Below are 25,880 nucleotides of genomic sequence, written 5' to 3'. Positions count from 1 at the left end.
AGAAAGAAAGAAAGAAAGAAAGAAAGAAAGAAAGAAAGAAAGAAAGAAAGAAAGAAAGAAAGAAAGAAAGAAAGAAAATTCTTTATTAACAGATGACATAATTATTTATGTAGAAATCCCAAAGAAGGTACAAAAAAGGGAACTAGGATGGATAAGTAAATTTAGTAAGTTTGTGGGGTACTAGATTGTAATAAAACATTATTATATTTCTATATATTAATAGTAGCAAAAAATTGGACATTGATTCATTTTGTTTTATTAAGTTCTCAGGAAACATGTGCAGGATGTGCAGGCTTGTTGCATAGGTAAACATGTACCATGGTGGTTTGCTGCACCTATCAATCCATCACCTAGGTATTAAGCACAGTATGCATTAGCTATTTTTCCTGATGCTCTCCCTCCCCTGGCCTTCCCCAACAGGCCCCAGTATGCATTGTTCCCCTCCGTGTCTATGTGTTCTCATTGTTTAGCTTACACTTATGAGTGAGAACATGTGGAGTTTGGTTTTCTGTTCCTGTGTTAGTTTTCTGAGGATAATAGCTTCCAGCTCCATCCATGTCCCTGCAAAGGACATGATCTTGTTCCTTTTTTATAGCAGCAAAATATTCCATGGAGTATATGTACCACATTTTCCTTATCCAATCTATCATTGATGGGCATTTGAGTTGATTCCGTCTCTTTGCTATTGTGAATAGTGCTGCAATGAACACAAGCATGCATGTATCTTTATAACAGAATGATTTATATTCCTTTGGGTATACCCAGGAATGTGATTACTGGGTCAAATGATATTTCACGTTCTAGGACTTTGAGGAATCACCACATTGTCTTCCACAATGGTTGAACTAATTTACGTTCCCACCATCAGTGTAAAAGCATTTCTATTTCTCCACAGGCTCGCCAACATCTGTTGTTTGTTGACTTATTAATAATCGCCATTCTGACGGGCATGAAATGGTGTCTCATTATGGTTTTGATTTGTATTTCTCTAATGATCTGTGATGCTGAGCTTCTTTTTATATGTGTCTTGGCCACACAAATGTCTTCTTTTGAGACATGTCTGTTCATGCCCTTTGCCCACTTTTTAATGGGGTTGTTTTGTCACGTAAATTTGTTTAAGTTCCTTGTAGATTGTGGGTATTAGACCTTTTTTGATAGATAGATAATAAACATTTTCTCCTATTTGGTAGATTGTCTGTTAACTCTGATGATAGTTCCTTTTGCTGTGCAGAGATCTTTAGTTTAATTAGCTCACATTTGTCAATTTTTGCTTTTGCTGCATTGCTTCTGACATTTTTGTCATAAAATCTTTGTCCGTTCCTATGTCCTGAATGGTCTTGCCTAGATTTTCTTCTAGGGTTTTTATAGTTTTGGGTTTTACATTGGTCTTTAATCCATCTGGAGTTAATATTTTTATAAGGCATAAGGAAGGGGTCCAGTTTCAGTTTTCTGCATATGCCTAGCCAATACTCCCAGCACAATTTATTATATAGGGAATCCTTTCCCTATTGCTTGTTTTTGTCAGGTTTGTCAAAGAGCAGATGGTTATAGATGTGTGGTCTTATTTCTGAGTTATCTATTCTCTCCCATTGGTCTATGTGTCTGTTTTTTGCTTACCAGTACCATGATGTTTTGGTTATGTAGTCTTATAGTGTAGTTTGAAGTTGGATACCATGATGCCTCCAGCTTTGTTCTTTTTGCTTAGGATTGTCTTGGCTATATGGGCTCTTTTTCGGTTCCATATGATTTTTTTTTTCTAATTCTGTGAAGAATGTCAAAGGTTATTTAATGGTAATAGCATTGAATCTATAAATTACTTTGGGTAGTCTGGCCATTTTCATGATATTGATTCTTTCTCTCCATGAGCATGGAATGATTTTCCATTTGTTTGTGTCCTCTCTTATTTCTTTGATCAGTGGTTTGCAGTTCTCCTTGAGGAGGTCCTTCACTTCCCTTGTTAGTTGTATTTCTAGGTATTTTATTTTCTTTGTAGCAATTGTGAGTGAGAGGTTCATTCGCAATTTGCCTCTCTTCTTGTCTATTGCTGGTGTATAGGAATGCTTGTGATTTTTGCACATTGATTTGTATCCTGAGACTTTGCTGACATTGCTTAAAGCTCAATAGGTTTTTGGACTGAGGCGATGAGGTCTTCTTGACATAGGATCATGTCATCTGCAAACAGAGACAGTGTGACTTTCTCTCTTCCTATTTGAATATGTTTAATTTCTTTCACTTGGCCTGATTGTCCTGGCCAGAACTTCCAATACTATGTTGAATAGGAGTAGTGAGAGAGGGCATACTTGTCTTGTGCCAATTTTCAAGGGGAATGCTTCCAGCTTTTGCCCATTCAGTATGATAATGGCTGTGGGTTTGTCATAAATGGCTCTTATTATTTTGAGGTATGTTCCATCAGTACTTAGTTTATTGAGAGTTTTTAACATGAAGGGATGTTGAATTTTATCAAAGACCTTTTCTGCATCTATTGAGATAATCATGAGGTTTTTGTCTTTAGTTCTGTTTATGTGATGAATTGCGTTTATTGATTTGCATATGCTGAACCAGCCTTACATCATGGGGATGAAGCCAACTTGATTGTGGTGCATAAATTTTTGATGTGCTGCTGGATTTTGTTTGCCAGTATTTTATTGACAATTTTTGCATCAACGTTCATCAGGGATATTGGTCTGAAGTTTTCTTTTTTTATTGTATCTCTGCAAGGTTTTGGTATCAGGATGATGCTGGTCTCATAATATGGAAGGAGTCCTTCCTTTTCAATTGTTTGGAATAGTTTCAGAAAATAAGGTACTAGCTCCTCTTTGTACCTCAGGTAAAATTCAGTTGAAATCCATCTGGTCCTGGGCTTTTTTTTGGTTGGTAGGCTATTTATTATTGCTTCAATTTCAGAACTTATTATTGGTCTATTCAGGGATTCAACTTCTTCCTGGTTCAGTTTTGCAGGGGTGTACATATCCAGGTATTTATCCATTTCTTCTAGATTTTCTAGTTTATTTACATAGATGTGTTTATAGTATTCTCTGGTGGTTGTATTTCTGTGGAGTCAGAAATATATCCTTCTTATCATTTTTTATTATGCCTATTTGATTATTCTCTTTTCTTCTTTATTGGTCTAGCTAGTGGTCTATCTATTTTATTAAATTTTTCAAAAAACCACCTCGTGGATTCACTGATTTTCTGAAGGGTTTTTTTGTGTCTCTATATCCTTCAGTTCACTCTGATGTTGGTTAGTTCTTTTCTTCTGCTAGTTTTGGTGGTTGTTTTCTCTTGGTTCTCTAGTTCTTTTAGTTGTAATGTTAGGACGCCAATTTGAAATCTTTCTAGTTTTTTGATGTGGGCATTTAGTGCTATAAATTTATCTCTTAACACTGCTTTAGCTGCATCTCAGAGATTCTGGTATGTTGTCTCTTTGTTCTCATTGGTTTCAAGGAACTTCTTGATCTCTGCCTTAATTTCACTTTTTTACCCAGGATTCATTCAGGAGCAGGTTGTTCAATTTTCATGTAGTTGTGTGATTTTTAGTGAGTTTCTTAATCTTAAATTCTAATTTGATTGTGCTGTGGCCTTAGAGACTGTTTGTTATGATTCAGTTCTTTTGCATTGGCTTACGAGTGAGTGTTTTACTTCCAATTAGGATGTTGATGTTTTTAAGAGTAATATTTACAATAGCATCAAGAGTCACAAAATAAATAGAGATAAGTATAATGAAAATTATGCAAGGTTTGTATGCTAAAATATGTAATATATGAAATTTAAGAAGATCTAAGTGAAGATAGAGATAAACCATGTTTATTGAGGAGAAGACTAACATGGTTAAGATGTTCATTCTTCCCAAATTGATGTAATAATTCAATACAATCGAATCAAATTCCAACAAGCTTTTTATAGGAATATAGACAAGCCAATTCTAAAATTTATATGGAAAAGCAAAAAAACTAAATGGCCAGAACCTTTTTAACAAAGAAGAACAAAGTTGGAGGATTCACATTACTTAATTACACGACTTATGATAACATAGTAAGATAGTGTGGTATTGATTTAAGGGTAGACACATGATCAATGAAACAGAATAGAGTTGGAAATAAATGCATACATACATGGTCAACTGATTTTTGAAAAATGTATCAAAATAATTTAATAAGAAAGGATAATATTTTTGAAAAATTATGCCAAAAAATTGGACATCTATATTTAAAAAACAAATGAACAAACCAAAGAATAACAAATTCAACCCAAACTGGGTACTTTAAAAAAATAAGAACTCAAAATAGATCTCATAAATATAAAACCTAAACCTGCAAGACTTCTATAAAAAAATAGGAGGAAGTTTTTATGGCTTTGAGTAAGGCAAAAATATTTTAGATAGGATACAAATTGATTTAAAATTTTGGTAAGATGGATTTCATTGACATTAAAAACATCTGCTCTTTGAAAGATGTTGCTCAGAATACAAAAAGGCAAGCCACATATTACAGGAAAATCTTTGCAAAACATGTAGCAGGTAAAGTCCTTTTCCCTAGAATCCCTATAATCTAAGAAGTCTTACAACTAAATGATGAGACTTTTTAAACAAACATTTCACAAAAGAAATATGGATACCAAATAAGCACGTAAAAATGTCAATATTTCTAGTCATTGGAGAAATGTAAATATCACAATGATGTTCCCCACTCAAATGGCTAATATATACATATATATTTAAAAATAGACAATTCAAAGTGCTGGCAAGGATGTCAACTGAAATTCTCACCGACTACTGTTGGAAATTCATAATGGTACAGACACCTTGGAAAAACTCTTATTATAACATGTAGTAATCCATCTGTTACTCATTTATCCAATGGAAATGAAAACAACCACACAAAGGCCTCAATTATTTGAGCAGATTGATTCTTAATTTCTCTAAAATGAGAAGAACTCAAATGGTCATGAACTTCTGTATGCATAAACAAATCATGGCACATCTATAATATGAAATATTACACAGGAGTGAAAAAGAATAAATTACTGATAAATACAGCAACATGATTCCATTTATATGACATTGGTATATAGGCAAGCTTATCCGGACAGAAATGAGCTCATTGGTTGCCAAGGGCTGGAGCTGTGGGAAGCGGATTGATTCCAAACAAGCACTGGAAACTTTTTGGAGTGATGGAAATGTTCTACATCTTGATTGCAGTTGTGGTTATACAGCTGTATATATTTATTAAAACTCATTGAAGTGTTAACCTAGCAAGGTAAATTCTACTGCATATATATTATACCTAAATAAACCCGATTTTTAAAAAGACTATTGCAGTGGTTTAAATGAAAGACGGCTTGGGCTAGGATGGTGGTGGATGATGGTAAGTGGTAGAGAAACCCGTGTATTAGAAGGTAAAATCAACAGGGCCAGGTTAATGGACTGACACAGGGGATGAGGCAAAAGGAGTTGTATTTCTTTCTTACGAAAAAATGCCACAGTACATTTAAAATTATAATCAGTTTTTTGTATATCCATCAATCTTATCAGGATGCACACTCTAAGAGGTAGAGAGAAGGAAGGACATCAGAACAAGACCTTACAAATGGCAATGTTGTTTCAGCTCAAAATAGAGTCCACACATCCACACTGTAATAAGGGCTAAGTCTAATTTAAAACTATAGAAAATATGTAGAGAAAAATTAGGACAATTACATCATCATTATGCTTAACAAACTATGCACAGAGCACATAACCTATGAAAAGCACTCTGCTATGCAGAGTGTAATTAAAAGACCATATGGTAGCTTGGGGAAAAAAACTCCAAAATAGAGTATGAGATGAGAGGTGGCTTCCTCTCTGTACATGAGACTCATAAATATTTTGATGTTGGTCAAGACTTTTAACTTGTTAAAAAGGATGTTTAAGTAACATCTCTTTTGACTTTATCCTTCTTATATATTGTTATAGGGTGGCCATTAGGAAATTACAATATAATTATTTAAAGATTACTTATGATTACATTTGACAACTACTTTACAAGTGTGCTAAGTTTTAGGGATGTAAAGTCCTTAAGGAGATTTGTCTAGTGTGACAAGATATGAAAGCAATCCAAATGCAATTGAGAGATAGATGCAAATGAAGTTTACTTTAAACCTAAAATATGTGTCTATTTTACCTGTGATTAGATTCCTCACCTTCACTTTCTACACGTAAGCAAAGCATAATGTGTATCATCAATGAAAGCCAGACTCACTGCATGCTCCATTTTTAGAATGTATCTATATATATATACAGATAGATACAGATATATAGATAGGTACATATATAGACACATACACACACACACACACATAATACAAAAATGTTAGGAAAATCAATCTTCTTTTTTATGATGTGAAATAAGCAGAGAGCAGCCCTAATAGGTTATTTCTGTGTTACTGCTTTCTTATCCCTATATACATGTTAAAAGGGCAATTCTAAAATCTAATCTTAAAAAGTAAATATCACATTGTCCACCTTATTTGCCCTCACATGCCACATGATCATAGTTATTTGCTTGTTTTATTAGCAATCAATAAGTCAAGTCCTAAACTTTCATGTATATTTATACCTGCATTTCTGTGTGTCTGGGTCTGAAATCACGGTTAAGTCATTAAATTTTCTGGGTTGGGCACACACCTTAAAACAATCTGAGATTGTTTGCTTACTTCCTCTTTTGCCATCTCACTGAGAATAATCATTTTGTGAAAAAAATATTTCTTGAAGTTATAAAAATCCAGTGAACTTTGTCAAACAGGAAAACTTCAATTGCATCGTGTCTTACCTGGCTTGAGATGAGCGAATGGAATTTCGCCAGTGAGAATTTCCCACAGACACAGAGCGTAGCTGAAGACGTCTGCTTTGATGGTGTACCGAGTGCACTGCGTGAACACCTCAGGAGCCATCCAACGGAGGTTCTGCGCATCAAGAAACATCCACAAGCCATTTACCAAGTGTTTGGTTCCTCCGCTGCAGAGTAGCATTCTTCTCAGTGAGAATTGGCTGTGTTCTCCCGATGCTCTCAAAAGGCATAAATATCAATTAACATCCATACATATTGCCCTCAATGTGTATAATCAACACATGTATACATACACAGCGTGTTTACTGTGGCTGTTCAGTTCCTCAAAGGGCATTTTTTAATCATTGGAAGATCATAAAATTCATAATTCTTCCTAAAGCATCACACCAGTAATTAATCATCAAGTAACTCTGCCTCTTATACAATGAGAGGCAGTATTTTTTAAAAAAATCTATAAACATCTTTCTCCCTTAGAAGCCTTCGAGGTTCAGAATAGCCAACCGTGGATTCATCTAGGGACCCTATGTCTCCCTGGGAGTGAATCACACACTGTGGGAGGCACCTCCTGCAAGTCTTCAGGTTGTAATTTAGGAAGTTACTAAATTAGGCCCATAAATAGTGTGCTCATGGCTGAGGAGAGAAATGGCTCCAGAGGAGTGCCCAGAATATTCCTATGAAGTAGATTTATCACTGGCAGGATCAGGTCTGTCTTATTTTCTCTGCCCAGATGTGCTATTTATGAATGCTGTTTGTGCAACATTCTGGAAAGGAAGCCCATAAAATGCTACAAGTCCCTTCATGCAAAGTTCTAGCCTCTGTTTTGATGAGATTATGTACATTCTTTTCATTTGTGATTTCTCATTTTTCAGTTAAAAAACTTAGTTTCCATTCTGGGATGCAAATGCATAAATTCGGTTGATTTCTAGTTCAGGGCACAGAACACTGAGTTTTGAGTTAGGAGATGAAAATTCTAGTTCTGGCTCTACCACTTACTGAACCGCTCTGGGCAAGTCTCATGTTTCCTGGACCTCAGATTCCTCAAGGACAAAGCACAGGAGCCACACCCTCCCAGTTCTAAATCCCCATGGCACCTTATCTTACTAATAAACTTTACTAAACACTTGTAAATGTCCATTGAAGGAAACCATTATTCTTTCATCATTCTTACCAAAATCTTGTGTGTAGCGTTGGTTGCTAATTCTTTTGAAATGTACACCTTATTTTGAAACCAAGCATAGTTACAGCTTTCCAATAATATCTTTATTCTTATTATGGTGCTCATATGCAATTTTTCTACGTGAGCTTCCACATTCCAGAAAGCCTCCATTTCTATAGCAAATTATGCATTGTGTCACAACATTGTGTATGTGGGAGCAGGTACACAGTATGCCCGTTTTTGCACAGAGGGGTCATAGAGTGATTAGATAACATACATAAAGCCACAGAACTAATAAGAAACAAAACAGCTTTCAAAATAAATTTCAAATTAACTCTCTTATTCTAGCAGCATAGTCTTTAAGCACAGCACTAATTTATTTATTAGCACTAATTTATTTATTTATTAGTGCTATGCTTAAAGACTATGCTGCTAGAATAAGAGAGTTAATATTACCTGCTGTTGGTTAAATTCAATTTAATGACATTCAACAAAAGTTTATTTAGTTGGAGAGTCTCAACTAACTGCTTTCTAGAAAAATGTGGGGGAATTTTTAAAAGATGCAGTTACTCAAGATCAGTCTTAGGCCAATAAAATCATAATTTCTAGGGATCAGATTCAGGCACTATGCTTAAAAAAGTTTCTAAACTTATTTTAATGTGCACCTAGGGTTGAGGACCACTAATTTAGCTGCCTCTATGTCCCATGTCTTGGATGAGCTTTGTGTCCTGCCAAAAGATCACTCATTTTTCCCACCTCCCTCACCTCATAAACTGCCACTTTCCTCCTTGATCACCTCACTCCGGCCACGCTGACTTTGAACACACCAAGAACTTTCCTGCCCCAGGACCTCTGCACTTACTATTGCTCCCAGCTGCATAGCTCTCCCCCCATGTAGGTTACTCCCATGTCAGTCCTCTTATTAAATGTTAACTTTTTCCCTCATCCTATCTAAATGGCATCCCCATCAGTCTCCATTCATTTACTCTGCTTTTATTTTTCTTCATACACTCATCACTGCCTGAGATAGATTTTGTTAATTTGTCCAGTATTTATCCCCTTCCAGTAGTATATTAGCTCCATAGGAACAAGAACTTAGTTGATGTTGCAAAGAATGAATAAGAAGAGAGGACTGGAGTTACAAGCCTGTTGTGATACTAGTCCAGAAAAGAAATGATGAGAATCTGAACTGAAGCAGCAGGAAATGAGAGGTTTAAGAGGTTAAGATGAACTTAAAGAAGAAAAGAAAGAGACATCCAGAAAAGGTGACTGAGTGTAAGCAGAAGCAGGAAAGGGAAGGAATGAAAAATTACTCCAGGCTTAGGTAATTAGTTATCACAAGCAGTCCAGAAAGAGAAGTCTACTTTTTTTTCTGGGGGAGGGATTGGGGAGAGTAAAGGAGAGGGCAGGTAATGAATTTAATTGCAGACATTTTGAGTACAATTATCCTTGCTTCAGATATTATAATTTATATTTTACTTAAACATTAATACTTGGATATACCACTTATTACCTTACAAATGTTAAAGTGGAGAACGATGAATAGTTAATAGATGCTGATGAACTACTAATTTTATAGTGAGCTCCCTATTAAATGTTAACTCCACTATAAGTAGTTAGGTGATCTAAATATGAAATGATCCATGCCCACCATGTTCTTTTCAGTTACATTTGAAACATATTCTGTAGTATTTCACCCATAATGTTTTCCAAATATATATCTTATCTATTTCTCTAGTAGAACCTTGAGATAGTTATTTTGACAGCTTACTAAAAATAAAAACATAAGCCATTATCCTGACACTGAGACAATGACATTTCTTCCAGTTAAAACTGTTCTCATCTTACGTCCTCTCATGCTGAGATTACACATTTTAATTGGTTTATAATTATAGGAAACACAAGCAGCAGCAAACCCCAGGTTGTTTTGTCATGTTGTCTTCATCCAGAGACTGTAGAAATCTTGATTCTGAGGGAAAGAGAAAATAAACCACGTCAAAGGAAATACCTTAAAACCAAGGTCAACGATCACAGCTAAAATTTTGAAACCTCAAGAAACTTCTGTCTTTTTAAAATTCTCACTTCCCTTCTCTTGGCTGGAGATAACAAAGAAGAAAAACTAGAAATAAAAATGCTCATCATCACTCGCCATCAGAGAAATGCAAATCAAAACCACAATGAGATACCATCTCACACCAGTTAGAATGTCAATCATTAAAAAGTCAGGAAACAACAGGTGTTGGAGAGGATGTGGAGAAATAGGAACACTTTTACACTGTTGGTGGGATTGTAAACTAGTTCAACCATTATGGAAAACAGTATGGCAATTCCTCAAGGATCTAGAACTAGAAGTACCATATGACCCAGCCATCCCACTACTGGGTATATACCCAAAGGATTATAAATCATGCTGCTATAAAGACACATGCACACGTATGTTTATTGCGGCACTATTCACAATAGCAAAGACTTGGAATCAACCCAAATGTCCATCTGTGACAGACTGGATTAAGAAAATGTGGCACATATACACCATGGAATACTATGCAGCCATAAAAAAGGATGAGTTTGTGTCCTTTGTAGGGACATGGATGCAGCTGGAAACCATCATTCTTCGCAAACTATCACAAGAAGAGAAAACCAAACACCGCATGTTCTCACTCATAGGTGGGAACTGAACAATGAGATCACTTGGACTGGGGAAGGGGAACATCACACACTGGGGCCTATCATGGGGAGGGGGGAGGGGGGAGGGATTGCACTGGGAGTTATACCTGATATAAATGATGAGTTGATGGGTGCTGACGAGTTGATGGGTGCAGCACACCAACATGGCACAAGTATACATATGTAACAAACCTGCACGTTATGCCCATGTACCCTAGAACTTAAAGTATAATAAAAAACAAAACAAAACAAAACAAAAAACAAAAACAAAATGTAGGGTCACTGAAATTTGAATGATTTAGGGTAGGATAGCTGTCAGTGTTTAGTGTTCAGTTTCATGGTAGAATATCAGGTGCCCAGTAGGAACAAAATAAAAAAGGATGCCATTTGGGGTATTACTCATGGAAATCTCACCTCCAAAATCTGCCACCACAGCATGCCCATCCTCATAGAGAAGAATATTGTGACTGTTAAAAAAAAAAAAAAAAGTAGACATTGAGTAAGCTTTGCTATGTCCTAATCTAATTGGTCCCTCAAAGAAGAGGACCATAGACATCATTTGTTTGCCCTAGAGACTAAATTGGCCCCAAAGGGCTAAATCAAATTTTTTTAGTTTTGCTGATTCAAAATAGCTGTTTATAAAATGTAATCATGTTTATACTTTATCTAATGTTGGAGGTATAAAGAATTCGTACTTTAGACAAACCCTCTAAACTTGTCAGAAAGACCCATCAGCTGAAGATCAGTTTCTCAGCTCCTTGAGGCTCATTTGCTAACATAATTGTGGTTACAAGGAAAGAGTGAAAAGCATCATGGGCCTATTAGAGTCAGAGCAAGAGAACGAGCTTGCTGGAACCCTAGGCACAAGGACAGTTCAAGACAAGGCCTGAAATGAATGTAGCAAAAGGATTCTCTACGGAAAATAACTATGATCAATACATTCTAGATACAATCTCAGCACAAAGGAGTGTTTTGAGATCTGTGAAATGATGCCAGCTAAACTACTTTTTAAGGTTTTGAGGAGAATAGCATAAAGGTCACCAAAGTCCCCCTTCAACCAAGAATTCAAGTTAGATTAAGAACAGTGTCAGAGTACATCTTAAATGTTCTCACAACACACACAAAAAGGTAGCCATATGAGGTGGATAGATATGTTAATTATCCTGATTATGGTAATCATTTCACAATGTATACATACATCACATCACGTTGTACATCATATGTATAACTTTTGTTTGTTAATTACACCTCAATAAGGGCAGAAAAAAGAGTGTCCTTTTTAAGAAGTAAATCAAAGCTGAGATAGTCCAAGGAGAGGTTACTCTTCCCCAAAATTAGTAAATTTAGTTGTGGACTATCTTACAGACATGCATATGATAGTCCAAGATTGTCTTTGAATGCTTCATACCATATGTCTTTGATGCTTATTTCACATTTGGCTTGTAAATGAGTCTTTTCAGTATTAGGAGATTGCCACTGGATTTTTTTAGTGCATATGGGCTATATTATATTTATTTTATAATAAATTACATAATGTTCCTTTATCCTTAATTATTTTGCCTCATGGTCAAAATATGAAAAACACCACTATTTCTTAATCTTGAATGAGTCCAATATGTATATTGAATCATTTTATATAATTGCTTTCCCACCTTGACTTGACCTTTACAAAAAAAGTTACTTTTGAACTTCTCTTGTAATTGCTACTGATTTTATCTTTGGAGTACAGATAATCTTCTTTTAAATTACAGAAAATCTAAAATACGTTAAAATCATATTTCTTGTAGTAGCGCAGTGTAGAAGTATTCCAGGATGTCAAACAAAACAGAGACCTCCAACATGATGTCTTTAACCACAAATTACTAATGAATATACATGATGAGAACGAGACTGTCCTGTCAGAGAATGCTATAGCACCAGAAGCTCTCTGGAAGTTCAAATGCAACACAAAAAGTGCATCTACATGCTGTACTACTAGATAGAGTGGGTTAAGAAAGGGATTAGCTTTGAAGTGGGCTTTGAAGAACAATCAGTTTGTAAGTGTATAAATGTGTGCTGAGACTTTATCATGTGCCAGGGAAATTTCTGTATACTGGAAAATAGTGGTGAACAAGACAGGCAAAGACTGAATTTATACGGTAGTGTAAAGGAGATGAGGCTGGAAGAGGTAACTGGGGAAATGAATTCTAGATTGGGGAAAGATCTTGGCAAAGGGCAAGAATTGGGAGTGTGTGTAGTATGCAATAGGAATTATACTAAAAATGTACTTATTAATCAGTGCATGCTAAAAAATAATGAGGGAATATTTGTGTGAAAGTAGTGTTGAACTGCTAGGGAATTTGAAATTAGAGAACAATTCTGGACTTGATGCAGGATGTCAGAGAGCACTAGTACAAATTTTTAATACTCGGAAATCACAGACTGGTATTTCCGAATAACTTTAGAATGCAGTTACCAAATGACGAAAGTGCGAAGGTAGAGTAGAAAAAAGAAAGCAGTAGAGTGGATCCATCAAAACATCTGAGAGAAGTGTCTATATCTGGGAGCAGTTTAAATATTAGAGGCTAAAAGACAATGACAACAATAACAACAACAACAAAAACAAAGATAACCTCCAAAATTCTAGCTTGACCTTCTGACTACAAAGCAATAATATACACAGTGAGAAAGAGCCAGAAAACCTGGCAACTTTTATGAATAGAATAGTGGATTACTTGGGAGTCTGTGGAACTTGAGTCAGAGTTATGCTTGGGAAGATTAGATGCACCTGATAAACAACTATAACATTTATCATATTGAAGTCACATTCAAAGTGAACTCTTATGTTTAAAAAACAGTAACAAGTCAAACAAAACACAGGATGCAGTGACAGTTTAGGAACGCAGGACAATGCGAGTTCATAGCAATAAATGGGTCTAAATGTCAAAAAGGATGCTATGAAAGTGACTTTGCAGAATGAGAGCAACTTAGCAAGTGCTAGAATAAAGTGAAAGTTTCTATTCACTTCAAGATAGTCTTGTATTTGTCCACTCCTTCTCTAACCACTCAGTAATAATGAAAACTAAATTGTAATACCATCTCTAAGATTCTTTCACTCATTTTTTCCCACTTTGAAGTAAGCTGTGCTTCCTATATGGAGTGAAATTCATGAAGGGGAGCAGGTAGGGTTGAAGCTGAGAGAACCTGTGCCAATCAGTCACAGTGACCTAGCTTCAGTGGGCATCACACCCAGAGTCAAAGCCTCTAGAGTCAAGGAGGTTGAGTGAAGGGTCAGCAATGTCAGGTTTGAGGATACCAGGGAAGTAGAAGAGCTTGGAGCTTAAGCCAGCTAGGACAACAGAGCTGGTGCAATTATTATTAAAGATGAGTTCAAGAGTTTATTACTGAGAGATGTCATGAGCTACAAGTTTGGAGCAGTGTAAAGATTGTGGGAATGTGGAAGCAGTGACAGAGAGGGTGGCAGTGCAGAGAGAAGGGAGTAAATATTGAGTGAGGGTCTCCTGTGAGCAGGCACTGGTGTTTTCAACGTTTTTCCATTTCTCATGGAGCCGCTATGGAGATGGTATTAGCATACCTATTTTACAGACGGATAATTGAGGCTAGAGAGGTGAAATCAGTGTCCCTTATCATAGCTGGGAAGAGATGGAGCCAGGATTCAGTCTCCAAAACTTTCCTGTTTTAGGAGAAGCTGATTCTCACACCAACCATACCCAAAGGAGGAGGCAGGACTGCTATAATTAGATGTCTGGAAATAAATTCTAGAAATCTTGTTTGGGTGAAGTCAGGCCTACCAGCTAGTGCCCAAAATACCTGTTTTCAATATGTTACTGTAAGGTGACGAGACTGAAATCAATAAGCTAATTAGAAATAAATCTAATATACCTCCGTTCCACCAAGGCAAAGCAGGCAAAGACTAACTTTCCTCCCTTCAAGAGATTGGATACTATGTCATAGGCTCTTTAAAGAAATGTAGGTAAAGGAAGTATAATTACTGCAAACAAGGAAAGTGCAATTTGACCTGGGAAGTAAGCCAGGCACATGAAGAGTGTCAACACCACGGAGACAATCATCAGGATCAGGAGAGAGAAACAGAAGTGTGATGGGAATTCTCAGACTTATTTTCCTTCAAAAGATCACCCAAGAGGTTTATTTACAGCCATTTGCTCTTCTATAAAATCTTGAGAGAGAAAGACAGTCTTCTGTTATATATGATGTTGCAGAGTATATTCATGAGCATTGAAACATTTGTGGAAACAGCCCCATGAGTCAGATCCTTCTAATTTGAATCTGACAAATCAGAAAAATTTGATTTGATTTGAGAGATGAGCAAACCTGTCAGTAGTTAGTTGAGCTAGTGCCTCAGCCCTTACCTTTGAGGTCAAGGAAAATAGTTAACTTATACTATAATATACAAACATGTACACATAAGCTGTGCACACGCATGTGTGCACACACACACATACATACACTTGCATCTTAAACTCTCTAGAAGCATCTTTGAGGGCGAAGAGTCACTGAGGAATGCTTTTTAGATAACAGAGAGTTTGGTAAAGACAATTAAAGGAATTTAAGTAGATAAAAGTCAACAAGTCCTTTATGCTTAAGGTAATTTTTAGCATTTCTGCATTTAACATTTTGATTTCATCTAAATAAATGTGATTTCTATACTCCACGCTGTTTGCTCACTTGCAATTTTGTTGTGTCAAGTGAGGCTTAAGCTCAGAAGCAAGTTGCTTAGTTCAGGCGCATGCCCAGCCAACCTTGCAGTGTCAGCAGCTCAGAAGGCTTTATTGCTCCTTTTGATCACCCTGCTTTATAGGAGATATGATATGCTAGAAGCGCATTTACTAATCTGGAGACCTGAACAAATCTCTACATTTTACTGTAACTTATCTCCTTTCATCTGTTGCCCCTCAGTCTCCTTGGCTTCTTGCCCCAGATGGTAGGACTTGGGTTGAAGTTCTAGCTCAACCAATTTCTGACTCAGTTTACTGTCTCTGCTGTGAAGGCTAAGTTCTGTGCTAGAAACTGCAGTGTGTGCCCTCAGAAAGACAGTGTGGTCTGATTGGGAATGAAATGCAAACTGAAAGAACGATCAAGTTACATAATCTAAAATTTAAAGTGGTTTGCATTCTGAGATACCTAGAAAATAATATAGTGAATGTAAGAATTTATTATAAAAAGGATCATTAACCAAGTAGAAAAAAATAGTCTTAAGAAATACGAGGAACAGGAGGTACTACATAGAAAGAGGACCTAGAGTCAGAAGACAAATCAATACCTAGTTTTTGCTGTTACCAGTGCTGTGATTTTGGCCAAATTATAATACTTTAACTTTTTGAGACTGCTTTTCTCATCTTCAAAAATTGTAAGAGGAATGAAGAAAATGAAAAAGAGATAGATGGAATTTGGTAAATTCTGAACTGCTAAATAAGTATTAGCTATTATTAATACACATAATACCTAGCTTACAGCATGTCTGTACAACTTAAGTGCAAATGCACTGTTGTAAACAATAAAGCTGTATACATTAAGTATTAAGTAATGAATCTTGGAAGCAAAGTGTCTTTCTGACTCGAAACTCACAATAGGGACAGACTTTACTGTGGAATATTTCAAGTCACTCTTAGCCCTAGAGAGTCTCTTTTCCTTCCACTCTTATTGTCTAATTCTCCAAAACTATTTCTGCTTTGATTGAATGACTGTGTTTCACCTAAAGGAATCTTTGTTCCCCTGACTGCATTGATACCACAGTATTTGGATTTGGCTCTAGCTTTGTCTTTTACCATGAAGCAAATGATTTGAGTCAATTGTTTATGTAACAGAAGTGAGTATTTATCTCTTTGAAGTGTCTGTCTTTCACAGATTACTCCACAATAATGTTCTCTTAACCTTAACAATGCATGCACTTAGTGGAATACAAAATATAACCAAGGGCAAGATTTACTTCATCCAAATAAGCGATGTGAGTAGAATCCATGCTCTGACCTTCAGTTCTTTCTTCCTCAGTAACACAGTTCACGTTCAGAGATGAATAAGCTGTTTGCAATGTGGTGTCTGCATATGTGTGTGTTGTGTTTAAATCTTATAAATGTTTTCTCCAGATTTCTTTTAACCAAAAGTGAATGAAAGTTAAATTCTGTTGGTTCCTTTCTAAAAAATAAAATTTTCCCCAACCTCAGAACTGAATTAATTTAATGAAGTCATTATGTAAGGATCATGAGTCTTTTCATTTTAATTGCCTGTATTGAAAATTTACCTAAAGCGCTCAAATGATTCATAATCAGTTGGTTATGCACTGTAGTCCAATACTAATTGTCACTATTAATCAGACTGGCCTGATTATTAGACCATTTTCCAATTCTGATTTTCTTTCAGAGCTGGACTGAAGTTCATGGTGGCCTTAGAAGGATCAAGGTGACTTGCTACTTTCACTCTGCTACCATTAGGAGTTCTTTTAAGTCACTTAAAAATTCATAAATATTAATTCATTTTTTCTGAATTACAGAGCCATGTAATTGCCTATGTCAGTCGTTACTAACAAAAACTAGTGTAAGGGCACCATGGCCAACCTCTCAGCGTCCTTATTTGAAGAGATGACAGCCCCCAGAAGTGTAGGCTTAATAACACAACTGCAATGCTTCCCAGGCTTCCTATAAGCCACTGTTTTCTGATGTATCCCTGAAGGTGATTAACTCACATGATTAAAGACACATGGCTATCAGCACGCCTGGAAGCATTCCAAGGGTTAAATCAGTGGAAGCAATTAGGCTTCATTTTCAATCTCATCACACTGTGAAAGCCATTAGTTTACAAACACATCTGCCTGACAGGCAATCATTCAAACCTGATGCTGAGGTGTCCTGGTCTTCCGATCTGCTGGCTGCCACAGTTTGCCCTTAGAGCTATGTGATAGCTCAGGACTCTCTTCCTGCCACAGACCTTTCTGGGGAGTCTTACCTTGGTGACCTTCAGAATAGGCAACTACATTTTTCTCTTCTCGAGTCTTACTTGAAAACCCCTCATGAAGTTTTGGCAGCTGCCACTGCCAAACTCAGTGGGATACCTGAATATAAGACTCCCATACACTGAACTGATTCCAATTTGTTTCAAGGCGCTGACTAGACCCTTGAAGTGCAATTCACATCCACTTACTTTGGATCTTTGTACCCTTTCCTAAAAAACTCATCCAAGTCATCTAGATCAGTTCCTTGTAGTCACAAATATAGTCTCATATGCTTCCTATTTTGGTCTTTTTCTTATCTGATTCTATCTATCTATCTATCTATCTATCTATCTATCTATCTATCTATCATCTACCTACCTATCTGATCTCTGTTTCTTACATAGCTAGGTAACAATTGTTGATCATAAAGTCATTATCTTCTTGAGGACAACTGCTGGAGGTACTGGTTTTGAGCCCCAGGATAACAGAGACAGTACCTTTGGGCTCAGGGAGATTAGCTCCTTATTCATGTATGTTATGTGGTAACTGAAATACCTGAGGCTGTTTCACAATTTGGGCTGCAGATAGAAACATGATAACAATTGTACAGCAACATGAGAAATCACATACTTTAAGTTCATAGCCAAATAAAGCCTCACCAGACATTCTGTTTTTACAGAGACAGGGTCTCACTCTGTTGCCCAGGCTGGAGTGCTGGAGTACAGTGGAGTGATCATAGCTCACTGTAACCTCAAACTCCTGGGCTCAAACAATCCTCCCACCTCAGCCTCCTGAGTAGCAAGGACTACAGGCACACACCACCATGTTTGGCTAATTTTTGAACATTTTGCAGAAATGAGGTCTCAATACGTTACCCAGGCTGGTCTTGAACTCCTGCCCTCAAGCAATCCTCTCACCTTGACTTCTCAGAGCACTGAGATGACAGGCATGAGCCCCTGCATCAGGCCACTTCACCCTACATTCTTGACACCTCCATGTACCTCGGGGCCTAACATAAACTACTTCAGGATTCCTACCATGTCCAGAAGAATTCTCCTCAAGATAAATGAAGCATACGGAAGTCTGTTTTTTAGACTTTATCAGGGCACTCCCCTCCTTACCAAAGGCCAGAGAACCTCAAGTGTAGGCTTTCCTATTAATCTCTTTGAAGGCAGTTCTTCACTACAAATACAAACTGTAATTTTATTTTTTTATGATGCCAGAAAATAACCCTAGTTTGACTTCACATAGATTGCCTTGAAATTCCTTGTATATATCCTTGGTTCTTTAGAGGAGGCATGCAGGTGAAGAGCCATGCTGACCGTTCAATAGCTCCCAATACTCATCCAGGAATAGCAATATACAGATCTTAAACATAATCTAGGTTAGAGAAGAGGAATTTACCAAAGCCCCGATCATGACTTCTAAACATGAAAGCCTAATTTCAGTGAACTCTTGGAAACCATGGAAACTGAAAACTCCAATAAATGCAAAGGATTGTAGAACCTTGATTTTTCCTAAAACAAACTTCAACCTGTCAGTAGAAGTATATTTGAAGGCTTACCTCTAAAGCTAGTGGATTTGTCCCATTGCCAGTGGGATTGAAGAGGTGGATTATAAGATTTGTATTGTGGTTAAACCCATTTATTGAGGGTATTGTGGAAAAAAACTCATACTCTTCACTTACTATTTGCTCAACACCATAAAAAGCAAGTGGAAGAATGATAATGACCGAATAAATCTAGCCACATACATGCATGATATTGATTCTGAGGTTTCTATGAGCAAGTGCTCTAGAATAAACAAGGAAATATAATTTTCATTTCTATGTATGGTTACAGTCATTTCTTATTCATTTTGGCGTGGTATAATCTTATGAAGAATCTTAGGTATGCAAATTGCAAAATGTAACATTTTGGAATGCTGAAGTGACAATCAAGGTAACAACACGAGAGATGACAGCTATGAATTCACTACGTATAATTTGTTTTTTTTTAATTTAAAATTGAGAAAGGGAGAAAGGATATTGGAACAAAATTGGTAATTTTTCTTCATAGGGACTAACATTTCTCTAGTGCATTGGTACTGTGGATGAGCAGAGGTTTTTGAATTCCAACAATTGGTTGTGAAACTTGTATTTGGTGGTCACAGGTGAACAGCGTGGGAGATTTTTTTCCCATAAAGCATATAGTCAAAACTTTAGAGAACAAAGAAGATGGCAAAAGATATGTGACATTTAAGTATGAAAAGGTAATAATTAGCTAGCCTGATTACTGAAATAAAGTCATCAAGCCAAAAAAAACGAAAAGTTTCCAACTTTTGCTCTTTAAGTATTACCGAAATACTGCTTCCTAGCCACCTTTCTGAATATTCAGTTTTGAATATACTAAAAATTACAAAGTCCCTATGCAATCCCTACTCTGTACATAAGCCCTGAAATGCACTGGACATTTGCATGTGATGAGCAAACACAATTCTTCCAAACCAAAGGACAGGCAGGAAAACAGTATGAAAGTCTACATAGCATAAATGTAGCAGACAGAGAAAAAGGAGATATAGCAAGCAATATTTTAGAATTGAAAGGAAAAGATCATTAAATGATCCCTTATTCTATGAAGGAAGAATGTGAAGAGATGTTTTTCCCTCGAAGGCCACCCAATGAATCATTTGACTAATAACTCTTCTTTTTCCTATATTATTTAGTCTTTTTTCCCTGAACTGAGGATCTAAGCATGTCTCCAGCCTATGTGAAGTGTGGAGATACAGATGCTAAAGGCACTAACTACAGGGTATCCATTTGTACAAAAGTGTCACTGGATTCTTCTCACTCACATTTAAGAAACCAGATCCAAGAATAACTCTTTGGCAATGTGCCAGGGACCTTCTGCGCACCTATTCAACACCCAGACATAAAAGGTCTGTTAATACTCTCCATCTCTGCATGTTAAAATTCAATCCTAGACACTAGTGGGGAAGTGAGGGAAACAAAACAAGGCCAGAGAGAGGAGAGATTAAAGGAAAAATTATATGAAAGATGAGTAAGAGAAAAAAAAGATGCCATTGACATTTTGTGTGCCAAGTTTCCTGTTAGAAGACCCTGGCGTAGGTGTATCATGTGTCAAGCAGAGGAGGGCTGAACTTAAAAATAACAGCTGTGAGGAGAGCTGGATTTTATCAACAAACAAGGTTTTCTGTATTAAGAAGAGAAGCCTCAGACTTGGGCAACTCCAATAGAGCAGGCGAGACAGCTCTATCTCTGACGAGCAGAGGCTTTGCTCCTGCAGAGCTTGACCTCTAAGGAGTCTTTTCTTCTAACCTCTCAGAAGGAGCCACAAATGAGTGTTTTAAAAAGTATGACTTCAGGGGAATGTGTTTGCAGTTCCTTGCAAAGCAAGGATTTGTTGGTAACTCAAGAAAGGAAACTGCTTTTACCTACTGGACTAATCTGAAACTATAGCTTTTACTATGGTATCTCCATCTCCCCTTAGTGAACACAGGGAAAGTAAATGCCCATGTGTCTGCAAAAGGGCAGGTTAAAAATGTATTTAGTCCCATATGCCTTCCATCAAGGACACTTTGAAAATTCACAAGAAATGAACATATCTATTTTTTTTAAACTCACTGAGCCATTCAGCGTCTCTTCAGTTGCTGAGAAGCTGTTTATTTTTTTCAAGACACCAGATAGTCCATCCCTGTGAGCTAGAAGTATTAGTCACAGGAATGTTAGTTATCAACCATGACGGTTTAGGGCTATTTTAGCTCTAACCCTTCATCAATGCTATGTGACTGTCCCCAGAATACCCTCTAGCTCCTTCTTGCTTCTCTCCTTCCCTTTGTTCATGGTGTCTCCTCCAAGTTTGAATTTACTTCCAACTTTTTTTCTAAATAAATATCCCCATATTTCAGGACCCTGCTTGATGATTTCTTCTCATCCCGGCTTCATAGCATCTGTTTCCAATAAGGTTATAAGCTCTACCAAAGCAAGAACTATGCCAGGAGAGTTATTGGTAACCAATGAATTCATACTGAATTAAAATGTATTCCTGACACTGGAGGAGTTAAGGGCAAGAAAGGGTCGGGCCCGGTGGCTCAAGCCTGTAATCCCAGCACTTTGGGAGGCCGAGGTGGGCGGATCACGAGGTCAGGAGATCGAGACCATCCTGGCTAACACAGTGAAACCCCATCTCTACTAAAAATACAAAAAAAATTAGCCGGGCATAGCGGTGGGCGCCTGTAGTCCCAGCTACTCGGGAGGCTGAGGCAGGAGAATGGCGTGAACCCGGGAGGCAGAGCTTGCAGTGAGCCAAGACGGCGCCACTGCACTCCAGCCTGGGGGCAGAGCGAGACTCCGTCAAAAAAAAAAAAAAAAAAAAAAAATGGGTGCAGCACACCAACATGGCACAAGTATACATATGTAACAAACCTGCACGTTATGCACATGTACCCTAGAACTTAAAGTATAATAATAATAATAATAATAAAAGGCAAGAAAGAATGAGAAGAATGGGAGAATTTTTATGGGGTGGTTATATTTAGCAGCAACTTTCCCTAGAATTGAATTCTTTAGTTATCAGACCAAATTGTTGTTTCATATTTTTTATAAATATCCAATTTGTGACTTAATTTTCCCCTTTTCCTTAGTGTTACTCCAGGAAAATTCTTATCTATAGATTTTCTATATATTCAACATTTACTCAATAAATATTTATGAAATATTTATTTGACTTTTACTACATTGCTGGATATTGTGCAGGACACAGCTTTCCAACAAGCTCACCTTTCCAACCCAGATGAGGAAATGAGCTGAATAAACACTCTTCACTTTATCCCCCTAATCATTGACTGCCATGCCTAAGCCAGGCCCCTCTGTCTGAAGTTCTACTCACACCAATGACTCCTGCCTCATGACCTTCCTGACCAACGTGTTCCTCGTCCTTATTTTAAAACAAACTTGTCTTGCCTGTTGTTTGAATCCTTGCCCAAATATTCTAGCCTGCACCAATTGAGACTAAACGCTTATAACTATTTTCAGTTCCATACATATGGCAGTTAGTATATGTTCTCTCTTCTTACTACCTTTTTTCTCTTTACACATATGTCATATTTCTCCAGGTAGATTAAAAGTATTCTTAAGCCACTTTGTATAATTTGTCCCTATCCGAGCAAACTATAGCAGCTCAAGAAACACTATGGTTGTGAAAATCAATATAGTTACTGATATAACATCTTGACTCTTCCAAGTAACCTTCTGAGAAACATTCTATGTCTCTCTCTCTCTCTCTTTTTTTTTTTTGAGATGGACTCCCACTTTGTCATCCAGGTTGGAGCGCAGCGGTAAGATCTCTCAACGCATTGCAGCCTCCACCTCCTGGGTTCAAGTGATTCTCTTGCCTCAGTCTCTCAAGAAGTGGGGATTTCAGGTGCCTGCCACCATGCCTGGCTAATTTTTATATTTTTATTAGAGACGGGGTTTCACCATGTTGGCCAGGCTGGTCTCAAACTCCTGACCTCAAGAGGTCTGCCCACCTTGGCCTCCCAAAGTGCTGGTATAACAGGTGCAAGCCTCTGTGCCCAGCCTCTATTTCTCTCTTCTTTATAATCAATACTCTTAAAGGGTTTACTGCTTCTGCATCTTCACTGACCATCCCCTCTTCAATCCACTACAGTATCATTTTGTCTTTACCACTCCAGTAAACCTTTCCAGTGTAAACTATTGTGTGGTTAAAATCCAGTGGAATCCTTTAGGCTTTATATTACACCACATAATGCCTTTCAGCCCTCCTTCTTCTCAACCAAAGCTTGTTTCTTTTCTCTTAGTGCAGGATATCACCATGAATTTAGTTACCCAGTTATAAACTGGGAGCCATCCTTGATTCCAAGCTCTTCCTCAACCCCCTCATAAAATGTCACCATGTCCTAACAATTCTATTTTCAAATCTATTCTAATGTGTCCATCATGCTTTCTAGATATTACTCAATTCAATAGTGTGCACTTATCTCCACTTGACAAATCAATAATCTAAGACTTTGTCTTCTAATATCTTATTTGTAGAACTACAGGAGCTCTCCTTTCAATGGTAAGCATGATGTTAGGCATTAACTAATTATAATGATAAGTATTACTCTGTGCTGGGCATAGTTGTAAGCAATATATGTTAACCAGTTTAATATTCACACAACCCAATGAGATATATAATTATTATGCAATTTTAAATATGAAGGAGGAGAGAAGCTGAAGCATGAAAGGATGAATGACTCTGATAGTGTTTAGAAAATCTAATGAGAATGTGTAAGGAGAAATGTGATGTGTGACTAAACAGTTAAACTATATGAAGAAATGTAATCAAAGAAAGGTTAAGCAACTGCAGTATGGTAACACAGCGAGGTACTTTGAATTTCTCATCTCATTTAGTCTCCACAGTATCCTTATATGGTAATATTAATATTTCATCTTTACTACTGAGGTATAAGGTCACACATTTGATAAAGTGTCAGAATTATGATTAGAATCCACATTTTGCTGGTTTCTAAATTCATTTACTTTCTTCTACATATGCTTTGACAGGTCACACAGAGTGATTTAAGTAAAGTTAAATTAGAAAGTATGGCCTAGATTTCTAATTTGTTGAATTAATTTGGGAACATCTGTTTTGAATATTGTTTTTAGTGGAAGTAAGGAGAATGAGTGTTAGAATAGTGCGGTCTATAAGCTACAGAAAGTATGTGCAACAAAGGGCACAAAAATGATAATTAAGGAAAAGTCTGGAACATGGAGAGACAAAAGAAAGAGGGGCCACATGAAGGGGAGAGGTGAGGTGTGTGCGAGTGGGAGGGCTGGGAGGGGAAGTGGTGGTGGAAGCGGCCTGTGGCATCTGAAGGAGGAGATAAGCTGAAGCATGAAAGGATGAATTACCCTGATAGTGTTTAGAAAATCTAATGAGAATGTGTTAATAGAAAATGTGATGTGTGACTAAACAGTTCAACCCTATGCATATTTCATGATGATGTCTTTATGTGATCAGGTTACTCATGAATCCACTAACTGAAACAAAGCCGAAAGTTACCAGTGATTTTATCCAAGTTTACCAAAAGCTGCTGAGACTTTGTATGCATCATGGAAGTGACACATGATTAGTATTCTAAAGATGTCTATGGGCTATCCAGCACATTGCGGATACTTTGTATTCTGTACTTTATCTCTGCCGCAGAACATTTCGTTCCTAAAGAATTTAGTGTGTGTGTGTGTGCGCGCGCGTGTGTCTTGATTTATGTATAGCTGTTCTATTTAACTCCATGGTAATGGAAACAAGAATCTTATAAAGATTACCCACATACCCTGTATAGTCAAGAAAACAAATGCAAACATTAATTTCAGTGGCTGGTCTCCAGCAGATGATGAGTTGAAGTGGCCCTAAACTCAGGCACTTGAAGTTTGGTTAGAGAGCTCTTGTGGAATGTGGAAAGAGTAAGGGACTGTGAAGTGGAGACTTGGGTTCAAATATCAGCTCTGCCATTTAGTTCACTGAGTGATCCAGGGGAAAAAATTAATTGACTAAGCTTCACATTTCTCTTCTTTAGCAATGTGAGATTTTTAATAAAGATGAAATGAAATAATACTTGTGGAAAAAATCATCTAGCTTAAACCTGACATATAGTGTTTTCCCAATAAAGAAATAAATAATGGAAATCAAATACCTGCATTGGAGAATTAATTGGTTGCTTTCTAATAAGATAGAAATTAAAAAATCAAATGAGATATTCCTCACAGAGTAATAAAAAATATACATATACCTTCACTTTATTTCAGGTAAAGGGGATGTGTGAACAATCTTAAATAGTGAGCAAAAGAATACATAACCTTAGGTAGAAATCACCTTAAGATATTAACTCTTACAGAAGGTATTAGCACATTATGACTCTAAAGGCTGTGAGTGAGTACATATTTATCGCCCCAGTTTAAAATGTCCTTTATTATGAGGAGTAGGTTTCTGAAAAGAAGCAATTGTGCTGAAAAAATTAAAATAAATAAATAATAATAATAAAAGCAATCCAGGGCTCTTCTTTCCTCCTTAACTTGCATGTGACTCCTGGTTTTTCAAATTTTAACCAACTTGGAAAAATGCTTTCAGAAGGTTGAAAACCTGGCAGTTTGGTGACCAGGACGCCATTCCATGTTTTTTTTTTTTTTTTTATTATTATACTTTAAGTTCTAGGGTACATGTGCATAACGTACAGGTTTGTTACATATGTATACTTGTGCCATGTTGGTGTGCTGCACCCATCAACT

At 36.9% G+C, this 25,880-nt stretch overlaps 1 protein-coding gene across 1 annotated transcript in view; it reads right to left on the bottom strand.

The window, feature by feature from the left end:
* The window catches only part of LOC105508112 (serine/threonine-protein kinase TNNI3K), a 305,390-nt gene that overhangs the window by 89,293 nt on the left and 190,217 nt on the right, over window positions 1-25,880 (bottom strand). Inside the window, exons 18-20 of the mRNA XM_011936921.1 lie at window positions 11,062-11,114; window positions 9,897-9,949; window positions 6,807-6,939 (exon numbers count right to left, since the gene is read on the bottom strand). Of these exons, the coding sequence (XP_011792311.1) occupies window positions 6,807-6,939; window positions 9,897-9,949; window positions 11,062-11,114 (239 nt within the window). The remainder of the gene's footprint in view (window positions 1-6,806; window positions 6,940-9,896; window positions 9,950-11,061; window positions 11,115-25,880) is intronic.

Source organism: Colobus angolensis, unplaced genomic scaffold (genome assembly GCF_000951035.1).
Source record: "Colobus angolensis palliatus isolate OR3802 unplaced genomic scaffold, Cang.pa_1.0 Scaffold158, whole genome shotgun sequence".
Lineage (NCBI taxonomy): Eukaryota > Metazoa > Chordata > Mammalia > Primates > Cercopithecidae > Colobus > Colobus angolensis.
The sequence above is the reverse complement of the archived record's forward strand: the minus strand, read 5'-3'. Positions and strand labels throughout refer to the sequence as shown.